At 39.8% G+C, this 27885-nt stretch overlaps 1 protein-coding gene across 1 annotated transcript; it reads right to left on the bottom strand.

The window, feature by feature from the left end:
- Nucleotides 1-3369: 3369 nt before the first annotated feature.
- Nucleotides 3370-27209, bottom strand: LOC117744088 (melanopsin-A-like). Its single transcript, XM_034552193.1, has 11 exons — nt 27078-27209; nt 13029-13171; nt 11015-11148; nt 9162-9365; nt 7696-7867; nt 6983-7159; nt 6754-6861; nt 4978-5173; nt 4730-4894; nt 3796-3855; nt 3370-3534 (listed from the first exon to the last, which is right to left on the bottom strand). Exons 2-11 carry the CDS (start codon nt 13169-13171, stop codon nt 3370-3372), a joined length of 1524 nt encoding a protein of 507 aa, XP_034408084.1. The 5' UTR covers nt 27078-27209.
- Nucleotides 27210-27885: the final 676 nt, after the last annotated feature.

Below are 27885 nucleotides of genomic sequence, written 5' to 3'. Positions count from 1 at the left end.
GAGGCATTCCACAATGAATACAGTGAATAATAGATATTTATTTAGAAAAATAAAAAGACCAACATTGAAGATAACAGGAAATAAATCTACATTAAATCATCTTCCCATATTCCAACAAAAGCCTTTTGGAAAATATACTTTATTCCACCAGAACTAATATGACAAACACCTCCATTTATATTTATTTACTAAAATAGTACTTTCATCTTTCCGATACTAGTAAGAGGAATGATTAGGAGTAGTTATGCTGACATATAGTAGATATTTGTGTTACTGCAGGCCTCAGAAAAGAAAGTTTTAGATGTTTGAAGACCTGTAAGTGAAACTATATTACAACTCCAAATATTGAAGAAAAAGTTGCCAAAGCCCCTTGAAAGTTGTGTATGTGTCACATCTTACTTTAGCATTGGATTCAGGTTACCTCCCGCTTAAGTTTATCAGTTAAAATGTGTTTTTGTTAAGTTTAGGAGTACGTCATCCATAAGCGGATGGTGTAATTTAATAGTTGAATCTGTATGTTTAACATTAGCCAAAATTGGGTAGCTAACGATTTTGCTTAGTTTAGTTCAGTTTACCAATAAACACTGTTTAACAGCCTAGTTTTGCTCCTTAAAACATGTTGATAAAGTTTAGCTAACGATGTAGCTTAGTTGAGTTTAGCTGAAGGTAAAATTACCTCAAAACAGTTTGGTTCAAGTCTCTTAACAGCCCAGTTTATCCCCTGACGCGCGGCGCTGAAGGTCAGCTAACGAGTTATTTAGCCTCATTCCACTGACCTTATGGTTCAGTTACTTTTGTTCACTTGAAATGATGCAAACTGCAGCTGAAAACGTGTCATTTGTTGTCTGTGTTATTCAATAAAAACATTTAAATAGGCTCTCGAGGAATGCTAAAATAACTTCATACTCAAACCAACGGGTCAGACTGGGGTTTTCAAGAGCTGCGTTACAATCAACAATTATATCCCTTTTCAACCCCCCCTTTACTAACACCAACAACATCACAATCACATTTCCTCTAAACTGTCTTTCAGCAGAATACACACTTAAAATACGCAATCAAGAAGAAGAAAGTAACGCAAATAAAAAACACAAGCTGAACAACAGGGAAACGTTTCAAATATCTTGTTCCTTAATAAAAGTGCAATTGCAGGCCTCGGGGCTTTTTTTGATTAACTAAGATAAGGAGAAACATTTGAATTAACGTGACGTTTGGGAAAATCGTATTAATTACTATCATACCCAGATACTGTCCAAAATTGAAATATAAATCAGTTCCATCTCTGTATGTCTAGTACAGAGGAAGGCCCACATGGAAAGAGGATTTACCACATTATTACGCAGTTAAACTCCTTGAAAAGTCATTTTAACTATAGTTGTTTCTTCTTTTCCAGGGTACTTCTACCCAAAACAAGTTTTCTATTTAATAATAATAATAATAATAATGCATTCTATTTGTAAGGCACTCTTCATCCAAGAATCTCAGAGTGCCATTTGTATTTGTTGGTTGTTTCTGGTTTTGATCTGGTTATTTTACCCGTTGCTCTCTAATTCATACAAAATTTCCGTTACATCCTTTTTCCACCTCTTACAACAGAATAATTAACCGTTAGCTAAACCCCGAGCTACGATTGAAGAATCTCTGTTCAGGTGAGGGGATTAGCGAACGAGGCAATTGGAAGGCTTTGTTTTCTTCCAATTAAAAGTTGGGTTACACTGCAGAGGATTAAGCTGGAAACACACAGATAAATAATTCAAAAGCAACAGACAACAAGAACACAAAAAGGAAACAACATTTTTTTTTTTTTTTAGATAAATCGCATAGTGCACTGCAAAAAAAAAATTCCATCTAAACACAAACAGTCATCTCATATTAATAACCTTTCCTGTAACATGAGAACATGTTTGCTAAAGGGCCTTCATTTAGTCTCAGAGGAACTAAGGGTCTAACTGTCTTGTAGTAGAACGGTTAAATAAACCCATGTATGCATTTTAGGGCGATTTTTATTCTCCAACCCATAATTCACAGTATTTCTAAAGAGCAACGTAACACTAAATACACTCAGACTTTTACAGATACATTCTGTCTTCTAGGTCAATGAATATGTGACAACAAGACACTGTCACGTTCACTCAAATCTGGGCATTGCGCGACAAATAATTTTTCCAATTCTGCATTCCCTGTTCTGTCTTTCAACTTCCAGTTGCTATGGCTGGATAAAGTATAACGTTTCAGCCCTGATTGGTTGACAAAGCGTGCTACACATAATAAGTGTCATGAGGCCTGGCATCAACACAGATATTGGATTAAGATTACAATATTTGGTGTAAACTTCTGCATTATCTATCTTACAATTTGCTCAACTGAGGAACAAACTTTGGCATTAATTGCAACCGTTATCTGCCCCCATTTCAAGGTCCGATTCACAGAATATTGCGCTCATTATATCAAAGTGCAAAAACACCCAAAAGGTTTTGCAACCAAATGCAATTTGCCTTGTTTTTGCAGAGAGGAAAGACATTTTTTTCATTTACATAATTACCTTATATTTTAATCATGTATTTCCCCTTTTTTCTCCCAATACAAAATGTTGTAGGGTAGCCTCATGCATTTATTTTTCATGCATCCTGGTACTGCATCCTAAAATAAATGAGTTTGAGCAGCCTAGGCAACTATATTCACTGCTGACACCCCTAATAAATGCACTTTATTTACCACCAACTCTCTGAGGACGCTAATAATTTCACTATAACTGTGTGCGGCTATTAGCGCTATGTTTTGTAAATTGGACTGTTTTTGCAATAAGGCTCATTTGCATAAAAAAGGGGACATTTTGTGCCAAATGTATTCGCATTTTTTTGTAATTTAAATACTTTTTACCCTTTGCGGATGCTTTGAGAATCACAGTTTTCTTCTGTTTTATTTGTGCAGGTTTAACAGCTGCAAAAGCTGCGCAGTGCTTTTGTGAATTCACAACTGACATTAAACTGTGTGTTTAATGTCAGCCGTCTACATTTAGCCTTCCTTTCATCTTGCACACCGGTGCAATCATCTGTGAGAGCTGTGAGGGGAATTTTAACAATATGTAAAGGGTGTGTGTGTTCAAGCTTATACAATGTGTTACGTTGCTCTTTAATTGATACCACTTAAACTGTCTGTTGTCATTTTAATTGGTCACTCTTTGTGTTCTAGTAAAAACTAAATTCAAAAGATATTGACATAAATCCTGTATGAGGTGTAAAAACTCTCTCAGAAATGTAATGATGACTTCCTGTAATACTGTAGTTTGTTTCTGATCTACAGGCGAACCCTGTCTGCATTTATAAAACATCTGATTGGACGTGAGCTGGTCACATGGCTGCAGGAGCTCTACCCAGACCCCGCCCCCGAGTTGCCGTTATTGGCTGTCTTTGGACGGGTAGTGCTGGAACCATTCCGCCCCGTGGGAACCAAGGGGCTGGACTCCGAGGTGATGACGATGCTCGGGATTCGACCAATCGTGCCTCTCCTAACGTGTCCCTCAGCATAATCGGTCTGTCGGACAGAACAACACAGTTGTCATTTTTATTTTAATGATTATTTTACTTTTAACTTGTTGTGTTTTTTTCATCTGGATTGGACCAAAGTACAGAGGCTGATTGGAATGGCAAAGGATTTGCAGGTATTGTCATGAATCAAAGACTAATTAAAATAAACTGAATAAATAATATATATCGTCTCTTGGAAGGGCAAACAATTTGACACAGATGTGAGAATTCATTGTATTTGTGCTTATGAGTAAATGACGGTCCTCACATTCGGGACGCTGCCGCGGTCGCCGACTACTGCCATGGAGATATCAGTGTCATAGGACGTCTGGAAGAAGAAGAAAAACACATGTAAACCCTTTTAGATGGTTATCACACTGACTAACCAGCATCCTGCAGCCATGACTGAAGTCCTCCTCGACATTAATATTAGATCATGAGATACATCTAAATGATATTTTAATGAAATTCATCAGCATCAGGGAGGCGGACAGGAAACCAGACCACCACTCATCAAACCCAGAATTTTAATGCCGCTTTAGTCAGTCGATGATTAACATCAAAAGGAAAGGAGAGATTTTCTGATCCGAGATAATAAAAAAAAAAAGCACATCAAGCAGATTAAAGAGCACAAAAACAGTGCAACAGATTAACGTGAACACCGGTGTTATGAAAGAAGATGTTTTTATTTCACCGCACACAAACGCCTCAACTGACCTTCGAAAAAATAACTCGAAATCCCTGCGACTCTCCCTCAGGTGACCCCCGAATATCCCCCTCCTCAGCCGAGTGTAACATAATAATAATAATAATACTAATAATAATAATAATAATAATCCACATAAAGAGTCTTTTGAAGAAGTCTGTAAACCTCCTACTGTCTCCAATTTTCTCTTCGAGGCAAGTTACAATTTTCACTTCTGCCATCTCAGTTTTTTTTTATAAAGCACTGGAGGAGAGAAGTCAACTACAACTCCCAGGATTCACGAGCGTCACATTCTGTTAAAAGTTTAGAAAAAAAACTTTCAGCAATTTTTAATCAGTTCACTCTCTGACTCAGTTTAGGATGAATTTAGTCACCATAGAAATTATGTTTTGTCTCCATAGCAACGGCTGCTGAGTCTTATAGGCATCGGAAGAGCTGGGAAAAAAAGCCTTCAAGCATCAACAATCAAATCGAAGGCAGTTGAAGCAGCGTTTACTTTTTCGAAGATGCCCGAGTCGTGGCTCTTCATCTTGGATTTGAAGCTGGAGGAGGGTTTGAAGTCCGGGAGCTCGGCGGTGTCTCTGCTGATGTCACAGGACACCTGGCGGCTGGCTGGTCTGGAGCCCATGCTGGACAGGTCAGCCTCGGTGTCCGTCAGACACTTCGGAGGAAAACGCACACTTTGACACACGCGCACACACAATCTGTTATCGCCACACGTGACGTCAGGGCTTCCGAGCTCACCGATTCGCTGTCGGAGGCGGAGGAGAGGCGGGACTTGCGGTTGCTCTGATGCCTCATCTGGCTGCCGTTGTCGGAGGTCTGGCTGGTCACGGTGGAGCGCCGCGTCGACCTGAAGCTGCTGCTGGCCGAGCGGAGGTCGCGAGCAGGAACGCAGAGCAGAATGCCGAGGAACGGAATGTACTTGGCCAACGCTATCCTGCACAGAGAGACGTCGAAATACCATGAGACAAGATGGCCGATTGCCGGGGGCCCTGAGCGAACGGGTGCCCCCCCCCCCGATAGAGGGCCTTTCCGCCAGTGCATTGCAAGCACGGTGGCCCGTTTCACGTTGAAAGCACTGCTTTTCCCTTAACCGTGATGTCACATGACATCGATAAATAACTAGTTACGTAAGCTGTTTTCTTTTTTTTTCCTCCCCGCAGCTTTAAAATCTCATCATGTGCGTCTGTGTGTGTGTGTGTGTGTGTGTGATTCATTCTCTCCAGTCGAGTTAACATTCAGGTTAATCGAGCAGCGGTTATTTCAGCCGAGGTGTCGGAGCGCAAAGGATTCGCATTGGATCAATTCACTGAGTCGCAGTCATGTTGGCTGCAGTCAAAAGGAAAGCAAGGTCAAAACAAGCTGGAATTAACCGGCAACGTGCTGCTTTAGCAAAGCTCTTCTTCAAACTATTTAAAAATAGAAATATATATATGGTTACTGCAGGTCAGGGGTATTCAACTAAAATTCAGCGAGGTGCAGTTAGAGAGAATTTCCTCATCCAAAGGTCCGGAACACCACAATAATGTTGAAGTAGCAGTTGTATTAACGTCAACAACTGAAAATTAAATAAAGAAAGTTCAATTGAATAACATCTAAATAATATTTATTATTACAGATTTTCAATTGAACTGGATTAATTATAAATAATACATACTCTAATAAATAAATACATTATCTTTTTTTCTTATTTCAAGTAAAATAAAGGCTGGATTTAAAACGGAAAGCTTGTGAAAAAATTTGACTAAAAATAAAGTACTCAATTTTAGAAAAATTAATTTAACTGCAGCTTTAAATTCAGTTTATTTCGGGCATCAAGCAATCAAAAGAGCCAAGATATCATATTATTGTCATCTAGAGAAATGTGTGTGCGGGGACTTTATCTGTGGTTATTAAACCACTTGTTTCAGCTCTTTGGAACTGGTTGTGGGAATAATAAACATATACGAGTCTGTACATTCTTGGATTAAGCAGTCCACATTTCTCTTTTTTGGAGTGAAATAACTTTTAACGCTTAACGGAATGCACGCACGTGATTGGCCGAGCAGGATCACGTGAGACGATTTACAACGCGTGCCATTGGTCGGTTTGTTTCCTGTGCCGCTGAAGGTAAAAAAGCTAGAAAAGCTGCGCCGGTGACATAGAAGCGATCCGTGAATTCTCAATTATCCATCGGTTTTTCAGGTCCGGGTCCCAGAGACAATGGCGTCCAGAACCCGGACGGCGGTCTGCCCGTTAGTGACCTCTGGTGTAGGGTGAGCACTAATGCTACTGTCCCTGTCATGCAACACTGTGCAGACATCGACTAAATACTCTTCATTCTTCTTCTTTTGGACCCAAAACTATTTAAAATGTAAATAATACATTCAGTGTCGGAATTATACTGTACTGTATACTGTTAAAATAGTATTAAAGGAAAGAAGAAAAACATCTGATTCCAAACTTTAACGGCGTTTTAGGTATTGGTCAACCGTGAGTGTGTGTGTGTGTGTGTGTGTGTGTGTGTGTGTGCGACACCTGTATTTTGGGTGTGTGATGGCGTAGATGATGGGGTTGTGTATGGCCGAGGCCTTGGCGATGACGGCGGGCACAGAGTTCATGTAGGGAGTCAACATGTCTGCGTACCTGTAGCAGAGAAACAGAGTAATAACAACGAGGGAAACGGAAGAAACTTTGCCCGTGGGCACTTCAGCAGCATGTAGAGGGACGGGGGTGTGGAGGGGGGGGTCTAATTCTTCTTTTTTACCCGGCGAAGGCGGTGAGAGCGACGACGGAGTACGGCGACCAGGAGAAGACGTAGAGCAGGATGACGATCAGAGCGATCTTCGCCATCTTCCACTCGTTCTGCAGCCGGTGGAAGTTCTTCACCGAGTCTCGACAGCTGCCGTGACTGTGAATGCTGCCGTTAATCTTCCCCACAGCCCTGAAACACACACACACACACACACACACACACACACACACACACACACACACACACACACACACACACACACACACACACACACACACACACACACACACACACACACACACACACACACACACACACACACACACACACACACACACACACACACACACACACACACACACACACACACACCTGTATTACTATACCTGTGTGGACAATGTGTTGACCCACATTCTTTTTTTTTAAGGTATCATGACCTAAGGCTCTTTTTCATTACCTCAGTTTTACGTTTTTAATGTATCCGCAATCTACATTAGAGTATAGACCTACATACTCTACTTTACAATAGGAATGGTAGATCACAGATTACATTAAACTCAGAATGTATGTTTCTTTTATCTTCCAAAAAGAAGAAAAATATTTAACTGTTTAGTCAAGTTAAATACAAAAAAACTAACATTTTATTTTAAAAATGCGTCAAAAAAGTCAATAAAACACACAGAAAAACACCAAACACACACACACACACACACACACAGACTGACTGGTTGGTGATGCGGATGGCGCGGAAGATGAAGAAGTAGCAGTAGATGATGATGAAGAGCGGCAGGAAGAAGACGAAGATGAAAAGCAGCATGGTATACGCCCGCACCGACGGGGTAAAGGTCATGTAGTCCCACGAGCAGGAAGTCAGCAGGCCCTCGGGGACGTAGGCACCTGATGGGCGAGAGACATGGACACAGGGTTTTAATATCCCATCATGCTCTTGGAAGCGGTGACACCACTATATGCGGTGTCCGTCATTTCGTTGTCACAGCGATGTGGTTTCACTTATTTCAGGAATTTCCTCAAACGTGTGAAACAGCGCCCCCCTCGGTGTGTGTGGTCAAACAAAGTATTGCACCCTGAAAGAAGTTTACTGAAATTAACAAAGTATTAAGATCCTCTACTGAAGTAAACATACTAATACCAAGCTGTGCTCTGTAGTATTTTAATTATTATAAAATACAAGTGTAGGTTAATGTATCTGTGCTCTATGTGCATCGTGTCTTTCAGATGCAAATATGTATCTGTTATCTAAAAGATTACAGATTTTATAATATGTAGTTTGAAGTATAACACCAATAGAACCATATTGACCTACTTATTTTTAATATAGATGACCTGTCCTAGTTTAATTGAACTGCACCCCCTCTTAAACAACAGCTGGCCCCCCGTCTGGCTCCAGCCTGGTCCCTGTGAACTGTCCCTGCGTTCAGGGGTTTACTATTTGAATCCAGGGGAAGAAATACTAATACTGATACTGAATATTGACAAAGGACCCGGCTCCATTCAAATTAAAGCCTGTTTACTGGCTGGTTACATTCAGCTCAAGCAACTCCAGACCTAATCTCATAAACTCATTAAGTCCTGAAGCAGCTTCCATAAAAGAGGTCAGAAGCAGAACAAATAAGTTCTTTTGTTTCATCTTTCATGTTGTCCTCGTAAAAATGAAAAAAAAAACACGGACACATATATCACATGCTCCAAAAAAAAAGACTGTACATTTCTGACAGACTGAAACATTTTCCACCTGGAAAGTCTTTCCATGAGACGGAGGAAGATTTATTGGAGCTTTTCTGTTTCCATGCATTATAATGTACATACAAATATGTGTGTGTGTGTGTGTGTGTGAGAATGAAAACCAGGTGAGAGGAAGAAGAAATACACACCACATGTAGTGTGTGTGTGTGTGTGTGTGTGTGTGTGTGTGTGTGTGTGTGTGTGTGTGTGTGTGTGTGTGTGAAGTTGTACTGTTAACAAATGGGATTTGAAGGATAAATGAGCAATAAGTTTGATAAGACAGAGAAAGCTTTGAGGCAGAACTGAGCAGAATTATGTGCAGCAGATAACAACAGAGCAGCGGATTAAACCCTCAAAACAGTCGAGGAAAGTAGAAACATGCTTCAGTTGGGATGGTTGTGTGTGTGTGTGTGTGTGTGTGTGTGTGTGTGTGTGTGTGAATCCTCACTCCAGCCGAAGAACGGCGGCAGGCTCCAGCCCAGGGAGTAGGTCCAGGCCCCCATGAGGATGAAGAAGGCCCGTTTCCGCGACAACACGCCGATGGAGGTCAGAGGCCGCGTGATGACGAAGTAGCGGTCGACAGCGATCACCGTCAGCGTGATCATGGAACAGATCCCAAAGAGAGCGCCGCAGAACGCGTACAGCTCACAGCCTAAAGACGGAAAGAAAATTAGATCATTTTAATTCAATGTTTATTATATCAACATCTATCTACCTACTTACCTATCTATCTATATACCTACCTACCTACTTACTTATCTATGTATCTATATACCTACCTACCTACTTATCTATCTATCTATCTATCTATCTATCTACCTACCTACCTACATACCTACCTACCTACCTACCTATCTATCTATCTACATACCTATCTGTTTATCTATCTACCTACTTATCTATCTATCTATCTATATACCTACATATCTATCTATCTATCTATCTATCTATATATATATCTACATACCTACCTATATACCTACTATCTATCTATCTATCTATCTATATACCTACCTACCTATCTATCTATCTACATACCTATCTATTTATCTATCTACCTACTTATCTATCTATCTATCTACCTACATATCTATCTATCTATCTATCTATCTATATATATATCTACATACCTACCTATATACCTACTATCTATCTATCTATCTATATACCTACCTACCTACCTATCTATATACCTACCTACCTACCTACCTACCTACCTATCTATCTATATATCTACATACCTATCTATATACCTACTACCTATCTATCTATCTATCTATATACCTACCTACCTACCTATCTATATACCTACCTACTTACCTACCTACCTATCTATCTATCTATATATCTACATACCTATCTATATACCTACTACCTATCTATCTATCTATCTATCTATCTATCTATCTATCTATCTATCTATATACCTACCTACCTACCTACCTACCTACCTATCTATCTATCTATCTATCTATCTATATATCTACATACATACCTATATACCTATCTATCTATCTATCTATCTATATACCTACCTATCTATCTATCTATCTATATATCTACATACCTATCTATATACCTACTACCTATCTATCTATCTATCTATCTATATACCTACCTACCTACATATCTACCTATCTATCTACCTACCTACCTATCTATTTACCTACCTATATATCTATCTATCTATCTATCTACCTATCTGTCTGTCTATATATTTATTATATATTTTATTATTTTTATTCTGGATGGACATCGAAGAAAAAAGAAATCTACTAAAGGTCAAACTCTGGCTCCGTGAACCGGTCTATATACTCTGCACCTTGAAATTATTAATTATTTATAAAGGAAGAGAAACATCTTGGAGGTAAATAAAACCATCTGCATGAAAAAGATACCACCAGAGACAAGAGATATGTTTTCCTTCACACAGGAAGGAAATTATTTACAGTAAAATCAAATATTTTTGCAGTGCAAGCAGGTGTCACTTCAGATCATATTAATAAAACGCTGCGAGTCAACACCTCCCTCGTTCTAAAATCGACTTTGGTCTCTCTCTCTCTCTCTCTCTCTCTCTCTGCAGACTTGAGGAGGATGGACGTTTTTTTTCTCGGAGCTTGAGTTCACTAATTCCCACTTTTAATGGTGGGAAATGAAAACAGATGTGAAAGAGTGACGGCGGAGAGAGACAAGACACATCGTACGTTCTGCTGTAGGAATACGGCAAAGAAAAGTGTGAGAAACTGCTTTAAGTGTGTGTGTGTGTGTGTGTGTGTGTGTGTGTGCCCCCGCAGTGGGTACCTTTCTCTCCAAAGATCCACCTCTTGTGCATGCTGGTGGTGAAGAAGATGGGTGCCTGGGTGACGCACATCAGGAGGTCTGTGATCGCCAAGTTAATGATGAACATGTTGGCCGGCGTCCGCAGGCTGCGACTCCTGCGACACACACACACGCACACACACACACACGTTAGTGTAGTCCATTAAATACTCGACAATTAAACGAGTGACAGCTAATTAATTGCAGAATATTTTGATGATCAAAGTCGTTTCTCATGGAAACACATTTCATGGTTCCAAAATGTGCTGATTTTCCTTTTAATAATGTTAATAATTGTAATGCACTGATAATAATGTTGAGGTTGGGCCTGTTGGTGTCCCTTTGGTAGCATTTCTCACTATTTTTTTTACCGTTTTTACAAACCAAAAAACAATCAAATCTATTAATGGAGAAAATAATCAGCAGATTAATCCATACTGAAAATAATAATGACTTAATAATTAAAAATGAGCTCCACCTCAAACAACAGGAACATCCTGCTTTGACATTATTGCATGTAACAATAATCTAATGATATTTTATATACTAGTGTAACAGTCACAGGCGACATATTTAGACTTTTACTTGAAACAGAGCGTGTGGTACTTCACGAAATGATCTGAATATTTCCTCCACCACTCCCCATATGCACATATGTCTTCACCTTTAGCTTTGACAATATCTTTTGGAACCATTGAAAAAGAAAACTGTGTCATTTAAAGTGTCTTCTAAAGCTGCAGCAGATGTTTTTATAATCAAGTCTCATCCCGCTGCGATAAGCAGGAAGTGGCTGTTGATTGGCTGAACGACTCATGTGACCTCGTGAAGCCGGTTTTAGAGGACGAGCAAGAGCCTGCATGGAAAAAGTGTGCTGCTTCAGTTCTATACTTAACATTGAACCAATGGAGCACACACCACAAACTTCAAGGTATGTTTTTTAATGAGAGATCAATATTTAATGGACTTTAATGTCCATTAAAGGGTCCAATCAATATGTGGGCAGACGTCATCTTAAGTGCTTTAAGCTTCTTTAAAAGTCTCCAGAGAACTCTTTGTGTGTGTCGCAGAAAGACAAAAGACGCGAGTGTGCGGTCGATAAAAGCCGGCGGCCATGACACATTTAGAAGAATTAACCTCACGGTCTGAAAACCTGTGCAGCTTTAGAGGACCCTCGGAGTCCATCACCTCAAACACCATCTTTCCTTTTAAATATGTTGTGGCTTATTTTTGCTTTTAGTTCAACACCAAGGAGGAATAAATCAAAATAATTTCACTTTGTGCAGAAAAACGTGTGAGATTGCAGAGACTATGCAGCAATTATCACTATACATCATGTGCTGATATATTTTCAGTAAGTTTACAAATGTTTAGAATATAAGAGAATAAAACACTGATGGCTAACAAGTACTTACTATACACTCTCACATACACAGAATGTATACTGACATTATCTGTCCATAGTATATTGGTATAACCTTTACACCTCACTTTATATTTCATACGATTTTAATCTAATGTTTTTCAATTAAGAAGCATCTCCTAAATCGACCAGGCGAAAGTCATTCATGCTTTTATCTCATGTATCTCTCTTTGTTTCTGCAGCTGCTTAGCTTTTAACTGGAACCACAAGAAGAAAACACTTCCCATTGCTTTCAAATTACGACAGAAATTCAGATAATTATTGACAAAATTAGCTGCAAGCTATATCCGGAAAAAAAATAATTACCAGTTCTAGTCATGCAGCTACAGCAACGTCTATTTGCCTTCGAGGTCCCAAAACTGTGGAATTATGTTCTTTTTTAACACGAAAAGTTTATAAACTGGATTTGTGTGTTTTCATATCTCCTGAATAACATTAGAATCATTTTTAAAAACAATGTTCGACCTTTAAATTAGTTTTAAACAATCATTAACTGCATTATCAAACGGATTTTTGCAAACTGTCTCCTGAAGGATCAGTGCGACCGTATTTTTTGGTGACAGGAAGTCGTCCTACCTGCTGAAGGCGTAGATGACCAGGAAGTTGCCGATCATGCCGGTGATGCCGATGGCGAGAATGACGGAGCCGATGGTGTAGTGGGCGTGGTCGGGCACGTCCACCGTGGGGTAAGGGTGCGGGGACTTGGGCACCATCGCCATCTGGAGGACCGAACGGGAAAATTAGAAACTGGACGATGCTGCAGGTTGATAACGTTCACGGTGGATAACGTTCTGTTTCTACCGGTTGATCATGTTGAGTTGTACAATTTAGTCTCAGGTCTTGTCCACGCAAACCTTCTTTTTACGAAATATAACGCATAGAAACACGCTTTTCTAGTCTTCCATCCACTCAAAGTGCTTTCACACTACTTGTCATTCATTCACACACTGATGGGAGGGGCCACCATGCAAGGTGCCACCTGCCCATCAGGACTAACTAACCATTCATACACCGCGGGAAATAGCCTGCAGGGGCAAATCGTGTCCACCCCAAGGACACATCGGCGTGGACGAGCGGAGCCGGGGATCGAACCGCCGATCCTTTGATTGAAGGACGACCTTGCTCTTCCACTGAGCCACAGACACCCAAACTTCAAACCCAGTGAGCGAGTACACGGGGGTCTAGAAGCCCTGCTCGACTCTTCAGACCCACTTCAGCGTAGTTGTTGCGTTGTGTAGGACACACGTAAACAAACGTCATCATTTTCCCAAATGATGCCTTAAGGACCGATCGTTGTTTTAAGGCATTTTCTGAAGTGACATTAAAGTACGAGGAGGGATTAAAAAAATCCTTCTTCTCGATGCCATTATAAACCCACACAGTGAAAAAGACCTCTCTAAATCACCAGCTTTTTGATGGGATTAACATCTCTCACCAGTTCTGCTGCATCGCCGTTTCAAATCAACTCTTGAGCTCCGTCCCTCCATCTTCTTCATCCCGTCTCCCCGTTGCCACGTTAACCGCATAATTTACTCCATCCGCGAGCAGACATTTGAGGCACAGCTCATTTCAAGAGGTCATTTGACTGAGAAGCAGGCGGAAGCTGGAAGGACGGAAACCAGCAGACCTCCACTCTTTTTTTAAACAATATTTAGCTTTTAACTTTAAGGTAGGGCTCGGCGGCGTGGCCTAAAATGTATATCACGCCATAATTTTGACGGACGGTAACGGTATGTATCAGATTTTCCTTAAATGTCAATATAAATAACTTTTGAAGGGGTAAACTTTAAGGCAACACTTTTGGGGGTTGATAGCATTTCAAGGAATCTAATTAGATTTAGCTTTCAAAATGTAAAAGAAATGAAAAGCTATAGCTAACAAGCTGCAGAACATGGGAATATTCAAGTATGGTACAGGTAACTCAAATTTGTAGTAAAGTACTTCTTCTTACACTATATCTTATATATATTCTTTCCACGTTTCATATCCACATACTTGTGCAATCGCTTCAAATATGTAAAAGGAGATGTGATTAAACTGGAGCCAAACCAATCACACACACACACACACACACACACACACCCCATCCAGCCAATCAGGGATGAGCACACTCGAGCGAGATGTCGATGCCGCAGTGGTTTCATGAATTCAGACGTGTGTTTTGGTTTAAACGTGCAAGTTTGTTTGTTTTTGGTCGACAGTTTAGAACAAACAGTCAGCATTAAAGGAAGAGGAGGAAGAAGAAGCTGCGAAGGACGCGGGGGACAGTGATGGAGTCAGACTTGTGACAGCGCACGGCTGATGCAGCAGGAAACAAACAAACAAACAAACATGTCAAGGACACGTGTCTATCTGACCGACGGTCAAAGTGAGATTAAGCAGATTGGGTCAGCGTGAATTGTTAAAGCTACAAATCATTTGTTTTTGTCAGGAAATGTCGCACTTTTAAACCTTTTGACCTTAAAGACTAATAAAGTTTTATCTTTCACATTTAAATAAAATGTCGTGGCTTTTCTGAGACTTAAAGGGATTTTCACCTCGTTGTTTTTCCGTCTCCCAACTTTACTGTTGTGGAGACAGATATTTCCCTCTAGGGTTGGAGGTGAAGTGACGTCCCCTCTTCTGGGATGAGGGGTTACTTCAGCCTCTACTTCGCCATCAGATAAATGAATCAAAAAGTGTAATGTACTGTCTATTTTAGTGGGCGACAAAAGTAGGACGTGGAGGAGGATTATTTGAAACGTGCCGTACTCACTCGTTCAAAAAAAAGCTCCTCCAATCCGTGGCTTTCTTCGAGCAAACCTTCATTATCCAATTTTTTTTTTTTTTATCCACTCAGTCAGCAGCGAGCGTTTTCCTGCTGCAAGGACGCCGTTCTGTCACCACGTTATCCCCGGCACGTCGCGGCCTGTCACAAAGGATTCGGTGTCTCGGCTTCTCCCACGACCGCTGCCTTTGACTCAGTCTGATCTCAGGACCCTCCGTCCTCACATCCCTGATGCGTCCTCCATGTTTCTGGCAGTATTCACTTGGTTAACTCGGACATCCTCGAATTTTCCAAACCTGTGACGTCATATTCAAGCCCTGGATGTCTTCAGTCTTCAGCACCGGAGCCAGAATGATGCTGATGGAGGCATGATGGCCGTCACTGGGACCTACTGGTTCACCTCTCAGCCCATCATGGGAATCCTCACAGGGGAAACATTGATGTTCTTCATCCGGCGCTGTGTTCGGTGCAGTGTGGATGGTATGTGCAAATGACCACTGTTCGGCCTGCCTCTGTGTTATCTTTCGCGTCACCTGGGAGACGAACCACCACAAGATGAAATAATGAAGCGGCATGTCCCCTTCGCTTGTACAGTTTCAGTTCGATGAACTTTAATTATACACATTGTTCACACTTTAATTGATCTTTTCTTATAAAATGTTGTCCCCTTTCAAACTTTTGAAAGTCAAACCTACATCTTTGTTTGAATTGACTCTGATTTTTCTGTACTTAGTATCTTTATAAAGTAATAAATGTGATGTGCTTACTCACTAATGAGAACTGGAAGCTCTTTAGCTTCACGTGTTAATTATCTCTTAATGACTTGACTTGAAGGTTGTTTCACATTCAATAGTCCCATGTGATGATTTAATGAGCGTCTCCACGTGCAATAATTACGTACTCATTATTTATATTTAGTAACGCTAAGTTTCATATGAATCATTATTTTCTACCATAAAAACTGAAACTGAGAGCTGGATACTGATGTACGTTAAGGATATTTGATTAGTCCCTTAATACCTGTCAATCAAACTGAAAACTGCCTTGAAGAATTTAACCTGACACTTCATTTAACAACCGGACAAAACTATATAAGGAGATCAAATGACCTGTGCATGAGCTACATTTCCGTTCATCTTGTGGCGCTACAGCTATAACAATGGTCAGGAGAGGCTCGTGCCAACACATCAGCATTATTACCAGCAAATAGAGAATCTTCTCTTAAATGGATGTAAAGTGGATCAATGGTGGCGGGCTGACGGCAAGCAGGAATCTATTTCTACTCCGATTATGTAACATAATTGGTACCTTCCCTATATGCAGCGTACCCAGATAACGCTCTCCTCTGTCCACAGTCTGTCTGAATCACTGTGGATGTAATTCCCGTTATCTGCTCTCTACGTCTTTTTTTCTCTCATCCCAGTCAATCACTACAAAATGGTTTTGTGCCCTCTGCGCCATCTTGGCATTGCAAGGATTACGAGGGATCTGGGGTAAAATAACAAAGACAGACGCTATTAGCACGCGGGTGTTGAGCTCAGTTTATACTCGCCGTAGTAAAGCCGGAGTGAGGTGCGCGATAACGTGTCCGTCACAAATAGTTCACTATTTATATGTCTAGCGATTATACAAAGAAGGTCAATTTCCTTTTAAATGCTTAACAAAACTACTACTGCTACTTGAACTACAATTAATACTATTACTAAAACTGCCAAAAAGCAAATGTTAGCTAGCAGAAAAACCTTTCTGCTAGCTAACGTTAGCTAAAAAAAATGTCCGCTTCTAAAAACAGTGTAGGATAGAAAATAGTACAACCAACAAATGACTAAAAAACTGCCCTAAATTGTCTTTCTTCCCCACTGATTTCTAGGTACAACAAGTACTATTGTGTCTTTACTACATTTACAAGTACCAGTATCTAAAGTACCTGTTTCTCTGTTTAATAGTGTGTGTTTGTTTGAAATTGTGTGTATTTGTTTGTTAGTGTGCCTGTTTATCTGTTTCTTAGTGTTTCTGTTTGTTTCTCTGTTTAATAGTGTGTGTTTGTTTGGAATTGGGTGTATTTGTTTATCCGTCTGTTTGGTTGAGTTTCTGTTTATCTGTTTATTAGTGTGTCTGTTTATTCGTCCGTGTGGTTGTTTGCTTCTCTGTTTATTGGTCTGTTTGTTTGAAATTGTGTGTATTTGTTTGTTAGTGTGCCTGTTTATCTGTTTCTTAGTGTTTCTGTTTGTTTGTTAGTGTTTCTGTTAATTTCTCTGTTTATTAGTGTGTGTTTGTTTGGAATTGTGTGTATTTGTTCGTTAGTGTGCCTGTTTATCTGTTTCTTAGTGTTTCTGTTTATTTCTCTGTTTATTAGTGTGTGTGTGTTTGGAATTGTGTGTATTTGTTCGTTAGTGTGCCTGTTTATCTGTTTCTTAGTGTTTCTGTTTATTTCTCTGTTTATTAGTGTGTGTGTTTGTTTGGAATTGTGTGTATTTGTTTGTTGCCTGCTGGTCTTAGCAGCTCCGCTGTGACGTCGGGTCAGCGACCATCAGCAGAGAGGAAGAGACTGAGGTGACAGCAGCATGATGGGGAGAATAAGAGCGAGGCAGCATGATGTGTCAACTCCAGTTCCCGTCAGCCTTCGGTGTGATGCTGGTTTTCAGACAGAAAGTGAACTTCTGAGCAAGATAAACATTTTAGTCTGTTTAAGAGCAGAGGAAGTGTCTGAAGAACAGATACAGTACTGACACATTGGACCAGACGCCAAGATTTACCGCAAGATGGTAAAATTCATTCTTAGTTTCATAACTAATGTGAGGTTTGAAACTAAGATTCAAATCAAACATAAATATAAAGTTTGTCTCTCTGAGATTCACTTCTAACTACCGGGACTTCTGTTTTGTCCCGGATGAGCTGCAAACATCCATGACTTAATATCTAAAATGCAGTTTAAAAGGGCATCTATTGGCCCCGGGTCATCGGGAGACACATCAGTGGGTGTCATCAGTGTAACTTTGGGTATTTATGCCACGCCTCCTTATGACATTACCGAGTGGCAGCGAAAAGTGGAGGACCTACAATTGAACCTTGAGGAACACCACAAGTTATTTCTATAGCTTTTAGATTTACATTCCTTTACCTAAAAGCTACCACGAGGTACCATTGTATCTGCTACTTTGTCTCCAGTTCACCACCAGTTTAGTTCCTCACCTTATTGCTACCAGTCTACCATCACTCCACCACCAGTTTAATACCAGTTCACTAATGTAAAACTAGAACACCTGCATGGGACCAACACACACACACACACAAACACACACTTGTCCCACCTGAACACACACAAAATTGATGTTTTGCAACAGGATCAAACGAAGTCAAACTGTGTGGAAGATCTAGGGAGAAAATTCAAATCATAGGCTTGATAGGGCTTAAAATGTGCGTGTGCGTGCGTTCGTGCGTGTGTGTGTGTATGTGTGGACTTTAAAGGAAGAGAATTTTGAGAAACTGAGGATATTCAGTAATTCAGGATATTCTCTTCTTATTGCATTTGGGTGAATAAAAAGGAATTAACAGAAATCTGAACAACATTATTAGCACCTAAGAAATATCCAGGAAGCTTCTCAGTTTCCATTTATTATCCTCATTACACAATACAGGATTGCACACAATTGTAGTCTTGGCCCCCTCTACGCTATATAATAATATCTAAATATCAATATCTATATATACAGTAGATATCAGCGACGACTGGACTCCACATTATTACTGATATTTTATTTACAAAAACTGAGCGAAATAATTAAAAGTAAAATAACCAATAAATTGCTGGAAAAATGAGATAATCATTAGCTTAGCTTGTGGCTCAGAGATAACGAGGCTAAAATGACTGTTATGAACAACATGGCTGCTATCGATTTTTTTAAAAAGAGGGCCCGGCCCGTTCACCAGCCAGCTTTCAAGGCTTCCAACACCATCGTTGACTGAACTGCTGTATCACATGACAAGCATACGCATTACACATGTTATGTGTGTGTGTGTGTGTGTGTGTGTGTGTGTGTGTGTGTGTGTGTGTGTGTGTGTGTGTGTGTCTGTGTGTGTGAGTTCACCGCCTCTTACACAACAGGCGCTGTAACGGAACAGATTCAGGTCAGTGTTTGATCCTCTCACAGATCAATAACTCCACCAACCACTGAGTGGAATTAATCTCCCGGAGACTTTCATAAAACACCAGAGGAAGAAGATATTTGTTTTTAGTCTTTTGAACAACAAGCCGCAGGAGATCGTATTAGTTGAGTTAAGGGCATCTGGTAAAACTGATCTTCTGTTTTATATATACGTATACAGTATATATACACAGTTTTACTTTCAGTGCAAAATAAGTGATATATATATATACACACATAGATTTTTACTTAGTGTAAACTAAGTGGGTCCAGTTTAAATATCTGACCAGTAAAATGCAACTCCAGTTTCCTAAAGACGTACTTTGCAATAAAAAAATAAAATACATCCTGCGGTATCAATCTATCGATGCAGATAGTTTGGGTTTTATTTAATCAGGTTTAGTTTCAGTAACAACAGAATAAGCTGAATGGAGTTTAGCTTGTGCTCACAGAGTGAAATAAGAGTTTAGTGTAATGTCGTTTTTCTTTGATTGTTTTTTGTACCAGTGAACTGAAATGAAAAGGTATCCATGTCCTCTGAAAGCAGGCTTATCAGCTGTGTGTCTCAAGGAGCCGATAGATCACACAGAGACAGAAACATGGCTTCGCCTTCAGGCAGACGGATGTGGAGCTCTGCATTCTGAGACTCGCTGAGCCAAAGAAGTGCTTTGAATTCACGTCGTCCACGACATGTCAAACAAGATTACAGGTCTGTCAGTAGTTGTGACACACCAGGGAGTTAAAGCCGGACGGATGGAAAATGGAGAGACAGCTTTTGCCGTTCTTAAATCCTCAAAAACCAGCCTCTGAATCATCTTCTACCTTTGTCACATGTTGAACTGCCACTCAATCAGCTCTGGAGTTGAGGTCTGTTGAGCCCTGTAGCTTATTGTCCCTGTTAGCAAGCCGAGCTAACAAGATTCCAGATTGATTTGAAACGTAGCTTTTTTTTTTATCCCTCTTCAATAACTCTTTATTGAATGACATGAGAACAAAATGTCAGGTAACAGCACAGTGCGGAGACATAAGCACCAGTATGTAAAGTTCACAGCTTTCTATGTTCCCTAGAAATATATATATATATATTTAAAAAACAGAAATTATATTTATATATACATACACATCTTTACTTTCACTGCAAAATAAGTGAGTTATATATATATATATATATATATATATATATATATATATATATATATATATAAAACAGAAAATATATTTATATATATATAAAACAGAAAGTATTTATTTTTATATATATATATATATATATATATATATATATATATATATATATATACATATACATGTTTACTTTCAGTGCAAAATAATTATATAATAATAATGTACATATATAACTGTAAATGTCAGCTTTTTTACATTAGCATGCTGATGTTAGACAGATATATATATATATATATATATATATATATATATATATAAAACTGTAAATGTCAGCTTTTTATATATATATATAAAACTGTAAATGTCAGCTTTTTCACATTAGCATGCTGATGTCATATATATATATATATATATATATATATATATATATATATATATATCTGTCTGACATCAGCATGCTAATGTGAAAAAGCTGACATTTACAGTTTTTATGTGACAGATTGTGTAAGCATCTGGATCTCCCTGCTGGACCGGTTACCCACAGAAGACGATATAAAACTACCGAATGAGCACGGAAACACGGCGAAACTTTAAGATCAAACCTGTAAAATCACTGGTTTACGTTTAGCTGTATTGTGAGCTGGCCTTTTGAACCTGACCCATCTGTGAACTTCATCCCTCAGTGAAGAGTCAACAGATCAGGACTTTATTATAATTACAGCAGCTTCTATATGACACCAGGATCCTTTGGTGTTTGGAAGATACAAGTTTGGGGCTTAAAATGTGCTTTTTGACCCGTTCCCACGTCCTCTACGGACTGGTGGCTCCGAGGGCCAAACAAACCACAGGCTCAGGACATTTCCTCTCGTTATTTCACGTTTATAAAACATTCACGGGTCTGATTTCCATCTCTCATGTTGAAACATCGACAGCTCAGATCTCAGAAAACAACCAAACACAAATCATCTCGTTCCACGAAACGTAGCGTTTGTCATCTCACGTTAATTATCTGGAGACAAAACTCTTGTTTGTTTTGTTTTTTTAAATCAGCCAGCTCTCTAATTTTGTGTTTTTAAATGCGTTAGCGTGCACTGGTCTTTCCGTAACTGCATTACCACATGAAACTAACACAAAGTTACATGAAATAATAAATGAATAATCCGCTATATTTACAGAAAAATGTGTCTCAGAAAACCAGACCGATGGCCGTCACGAAGGAAAAACATCAACCTAAGAGCTTATTTGGATAATGATCAACAGGAATGCACAGTTTATGTCTTTTGGACAAAAGCCTCAAGTTCTTGATGTTTCTAAGCTGATAAAATAACCTCTTTTTTTTTTAAGAAAAGAGTTTTTTATCAGCATCACACACTGAAAGTATCAGCAGTTAAAGAAAATAAGTGTTCTAAATATATGTAATAAAAGTATTTAAATGTGATTAAAGTAGCAGGAGAAATGGAAATACTCATTATGTGGTACTAATACTTGAATACATGTACTTTCCTCCACGTTAAATAATGCCGAGTTGCATTCCAGTCTTTTAAATCTTCTTCTGTATTCGTGAATTTTGGTCCAAAAAGAGTTCAATATGAGATGCTTTGACTCTATAAATCCAGCCCTCAGCTTCACCTCTCGGTTATTATCTAATACACATATGAAACAGACGCTCACATATCTCATCATGGCCTCAAATCCCTGCAGTGTTTGTGTGTGTGTGTGTGTGTGTGTGTGTGTGTGAGTGTGCGTGGGGTGATATGATATATATTAGCTGCACATATTTCCTGCTATCAACGGATCTTTTTATCCTCGCTGTCTGTTTTCATTCCCTTCATGCCTCCTGTTATTTGATCAGAGATGACTTCCTGGGCATTTTCTCTTCAGCCTCCAAAACAAAAATGACAAAATATGTTGTACCGCCGTTCATTTCCCAAAAAAAAAAAAAAAAAAACCGACCCGCGGTGGAATGTAACTGCGTGTATTCATGTACCGCGTTCGTGCACACGTTGGAGGTACTTGTACTTTTGAGTCTTTTCTTTTCATGCTACTTTCTTTTTTTCTACTTCGCAAAAATCTGATTGGTCTTCACATCCTGGACACTGGAGAGAAAAAAAAAAAGAAAAAAAAGACTGCAGCGAACACAAACACAGGCAGATACGTGCAGGTACAGCATCCGCACAGCTATGCAAAGTATGCACACACACACATCTGCCACGTTCATTATGTCTTCAGTAATCCGTTTTTTTTGACAACAGGAAGTTATTTAGTTGTTCTCGGTCCGGGAACCCTCGGCGTCAGCGTCCGTCCCACAGTTCAGTTCAACATAAACCTCCTTTCTGGTTCAGACTGAGACGGCTCGGAGAAAAACTGGTGATCGAGGATCAAATTCCTTCGTTTAGATTATTCCGTCGTATTACAGCAGAATGAAGACACACGTTTTGACCTATGAACTCTCTACGGAGTTCAAAATGGGACCACAAACGGCGTTTAGTTGCACAACCCTGTTGTAGAATGACAACAAATAACTTTCTAGCCTTTAAGTAGCTACCAAGTTTCCCCAATTTTACCAGATGATCCTGCTGCTTACATGTCTGATTGAGATCTTTAAAGCCTGTTCCTGAACCAGGCGCCATCCCCTCCAACCAGCTGACGCGCTAGCAGTGAGAACCATGTTAAATCTGATCGGGAGCAGTATTTCTTATATGTTTTCACATTTTCTATTGCGTCTCATGATTTGTGCCTATTGTTAATGCAACAAACCAAGAAAGGTTAATCGTATGCGTTTGGTTTATAACAATATTGGGCGGCATCCAGGTTGTTTAATCTCAAGCTACTTTTAAATGCGTGCTGTAGAGACCTTTGATCGGGGTGACCACAATTATTATTAAAAATAAATACTAACTTCTTACAACTACGAGGCCGCGACTTGGCGACAAATTACCAAACTGTCCCAGGTGTACAGCCTGATGTTCATTTAGTAAAATAGACCAAAATAGACCATAAAGCAGGGTATGCTTTAGGGCGGGACTACCTTGTGATTGACAGGTCGTCAGGTCTGGGAGTCATCTTACAGCTTTATCCCGTTCACAGTGTGCGTTTGCTGTTCATCGAAGTTAATCTATAGCTATTGTCACCTCTGGTTGCAAAAAACAAGATGGCGACGACCAAAGAACAAAATGACGGTAGTCACGGTGACTACGTCCACTACTAATATACACAGTCTATGCTTTCCTTTCTATCTATAACTGTTTTCAACCCTCAATGTTTTGATCTCACTATCTTTATTTACTTAACTCATATCCGTTTAGTTCCCTTTACTTAATGGCCTATAATATGATGCACTGCTCATTAAACTACCCAACAGTATTTAAAGAACTTAAAACCATATTCTGCAGTAAAATGCAACATACTCATTAATACTGACGAAACATCAAATATGATAATAAAACAATGACAGGTAATATTTGACTGCAATGCTTTTACTTTAAGTACTTTTAAGTACATTTAGCTGATCATACTTACAAGTAAGAATGCAGGGACTTTACACAGTGTGATTTTAGTACTAAGTAAAGGATCACTGATTAATAATTGATGAATTATTCGTAGGGAAAAGCGAGTCTACCAGAATATCAACAACATTTTTTCTGTCCCATTTATCAAATATAATTTCATAAAATTCCCTGAGCAGAAACTAAAGTGAAATCACCTCCATGGTATTGGAGCTGTCACTCAAATACAGTCAAACCAAAAGTAATCATGTGTTCACTCGTCTATTTAAGGAACCTGATCTGTGACATTCAGCAGCGTTTTTGGGGTTAAATTGGATTGTAAAGTCAACACTAACTGCTATTGTACCAGCTATATTTGATTTTTTTCCTTATTTCCTTCAATAATTGCCATTTTAACGGACGTTAAAAAAAATAGTATTCTGACACCAGATGTGCTATTTTACATATTTAAATCATTTTGGCCCCAAAAGAAGAATTCAATTATTTAAACCTACCATTTAGTTAATGTCCCGACGGTGTTAGGTGACAGGAGACGTTGGATATTGAATTTGTTTTTTTAGATCCAGAAACCTGTAAGTGGTCCTCGATCATTATTGAACCACAAGGGAGCAAACTAAGTATTGAGTTAGTCCCCATTGTCTTTGGGCCCTCTGGAGACCTCAGTTCTGAGACTAAAGAGGTTTGAACTGTGATTGGTCGGCCCATACTACAATCAGCTGATATTCCAATAGTATAACCTTCTATTTTCATTGTGCAGTTTGAAGAAGAGCTTTATTAACGCAACACGCCTCTTGAATCCGGCTCGTTAGCAACATTATTCTGCAGTAAAGTGAAGTAAAGTAAATATAACTATGGATACATATTGTAAACGATGTAGTCCGTCACAGGAAATGTACTCTCAGTGGACATTTTGGAATATCAGTGTTTCTACATTTTCATAAACTTCAACAGTGAATCCAAAATGTTGCCGAGCTTCACACACAATATTGATATCATACTTCTACATTAATACAGACACAATGTCGTATTGCTTAATCACATCATACATTATTCTGTATCACAGTACTCTTATCACCAACAGTGACGGGCAGGTTCGCCGAGTGCATTGACAAACCACTTCACATGTGTCAACAGGGCGGGCCAGCAGCAATCTGACAGCGCCATCAATTCATATTTATATAATTACAATAACTCCAATATAATGGGACTATACAACACTCGACTAGTGGTGTATGGCTGATATCTCCAAAAGCAGGCAACTCACACCAAAACAATGTATATTCATAAATAGCCCTACAGGTGAAGGAAAACATACGTATTTTGGATTTTGGGGTGAACCGTCCCTTTAGAAATGGCTAACGAGTTGAGTGATAAACTTGACATTATAAGAAACCATAAAAGCTTTGCAGGCGCAGCAACCTCATGCTAATATCTGATAATCTGAATAAATACAACCGGACTACCTGCATGGACATCATAAAGGGAAATAAAGATCAGAAAATGATCTTTCTGACCTTTAACCCTGAGCCGAGAAACCAAAACAGAGAGGTGGAGGAGAAAGAGTTGGAGAGGACGGGGACTCCCTCCATCTCTGATCTGAGCATCAAGATATACTCTAAGCACCAAAAGTAAAAGTATACATTACTGATCAGTATGTTTCTCTTAAGGCATCATTTACTGTATTAGTATTTTTACTTTATTAGTTTTATTGAGCACAGCCAACAATAAATCTTCTCCAAGACCTTTAATGTCAGGGACGACTTTCTGACTGACAACCGCTGCATGAAATCAGCTTAATGGTGGCGTGTGTGTGTGTGTGTGTGTGTGTGTGTGTGTGTGTGTCTGTGTGTGTGTCATTCTAAAAACCGAGTGTCCCAAAGCAATCGGTGGAAAGTTGGCATGAGAGCGACCGACCCCCAACAGCTTTACAAAGACAATGCATGCACCAATCGATGATCAACGTTTGCAGATGCAGAAGAATGTTCTGCATGAACGCGTCAATACGCGCACGTGCGTTTGGAAAATGTGCAACCGACACGCGGACGGACCCACGCGTGACACCTCGGGCCTCCACCTGATCACCTGCGACGTGCTGCAGGTGTGTACAGTGACCTCTGTGTCTGTGTGTGTGTGTGTGTGTGTGTGTGTGTGTTTTCTGACACCACACAGCAGCAGCAGCGGCCTCTGTGGTGTTCAGACGGATGTAAGATGTATGTTTTCTTCTTCATGTGCAGCCAAGTGTTTGTGTGTTTACAGCGCAAACAGCCGCGCAGTGTGTACCCGGTGAACCGAACGAAGGCCTGGGAGGGGGGAGGGGGGGGGGGGGGGTTCACGCCCGATGCGTTTCCAGAGACCCATCGCCGTGCGGTCGGCACATCAGTCTGTAACTCTGATGACACAACGACATAAACAGAAATGGGTCTGCAGAAATCGGTGGAGGGTTTGAGCAGACTGTCCATTAAATGTTTATTTGTAGTGTTTTCAATGTGATGATTCCTCTGTTACCAAAGGGATTCAAGTTGTACTTCATCTTATACATTAGTGACCTATAACCTGGTGATATTGTCAATAATAGAATGGTATAATAATACATGTCTTCTAATGGAAGAAGCTGCATTTTGAACATCTTTGAAAGTAACCTTGATATGAGAGCCCGGAAGACGTGTGTTTAATATTGCTTTCTGGCAATTGTTGGTACTCTATATAGAGTATGCAATTAGATTTTTTTTTTTCGAGCAATATTATTGATTACTCAATTCAGAACTATTGATTGTACTTTTTCTTTCTTTTTCCTTTTTTAAAATTTTGGAAACTAACTCTCAAAAGAGACACACTCATTAAAAGAGATGCTCGATGAATTAAATGCAGGATGAAAGAAACTCTTCTCCGCGGTGCTTTTTGAGTAGAATAGTGCGACCTACATTGACATTATTTTTCCAATAAGCGTGCAATAATATTAAATAAGTATATAGTGTATAGTTTCTATGGAGTTGGACTACACACGCGCTATAAACCCGACTGATTCCCGGTGGAACCGCAACAAAAACAAACCAAAAAAAACAACCCCGAGAAAGTCACTGACCGTTGGGGCGGCCGCTGCGGGGAGCTGGGGCTCCACGAGTCGGTACGCATCCGCCGCCGAGCCGTTGCCGCTCGCCGCGGATGCTGCAGCAGCAGACAGCGCCAGGGTGTCCGTGTCGCGCGCCGTGCAGTTCGGCTCGCGGTCGCTGCACGAGATGACGCTCCGCCGCGTGGGCAGCAGCAGCAGCAGCAGCTGCAGCTCGCTCATCCCCCGGTTCATCCTCCCACGCCTCCCCTCGTCCACGCCCCTCCTCTGGCTGAGAGAGGAGAGAGAGAGAGAGAGAGAGATGACTGACAGGTGAGCGGATGTGCAGCAGGTGGAATTAAAAGGTGCATTAGATCAACATAAATGCACAATGTAAAACAAAATATTCTACTTTAGTTGAGTATTTCTACTAAGTGTAACTACTTTACACTTCTAGCCTTCTCCAGTACATCTCAGATGAAAATATTGTGCATTTTACCCCCGTTTTTCACATTAAAATTATTAAAAAGAAATTATAACATTAATAAAAGTATATTGTGTTATGTTAAACTATGCAGCAGGAGGCTATATACGGTTATTAAAATGAGCTCCACCAGCTGCAACATTAAAAGGGATGAACCCCTTATGCATTAATAGTTATGACCCAATAATATAACATATATTATGCTGAATGGGGCATTCTGCATAACGTGCAGCTTTTGCTCTTCTACCATTACCCTTTTATTTAATTACGTATAAGTTAAGAACTTTTGATAAACGATCACCAGAAACACCTCTTTTTTTTCTCATCATCAAAAACAAAAAGTAAATTTTTTTCACATGC

Source organism: Cyclopterus lumpus, chromosome 15 (assembly GCF_009769545.1).
Source record: "Cyclopterus lumpus isolate fCycLum1 chromosome 15, fCycLum1.pri, whole genome shotgun sequence".
In the NCBI taxonomy this organism is placed as follows: domain Eukaryota; kingdom Metazoa; phylum Chordata; class Actinopteri; order Perciformes; family Cyclopteridae; genus Cyclopterus; species Cyclopterus lumpus.
The sequence above is the reverse complement of the archived record's forward strand: the minus strand, read 5'-3'. Positions and strand labels throughout refer to the sequence as shown.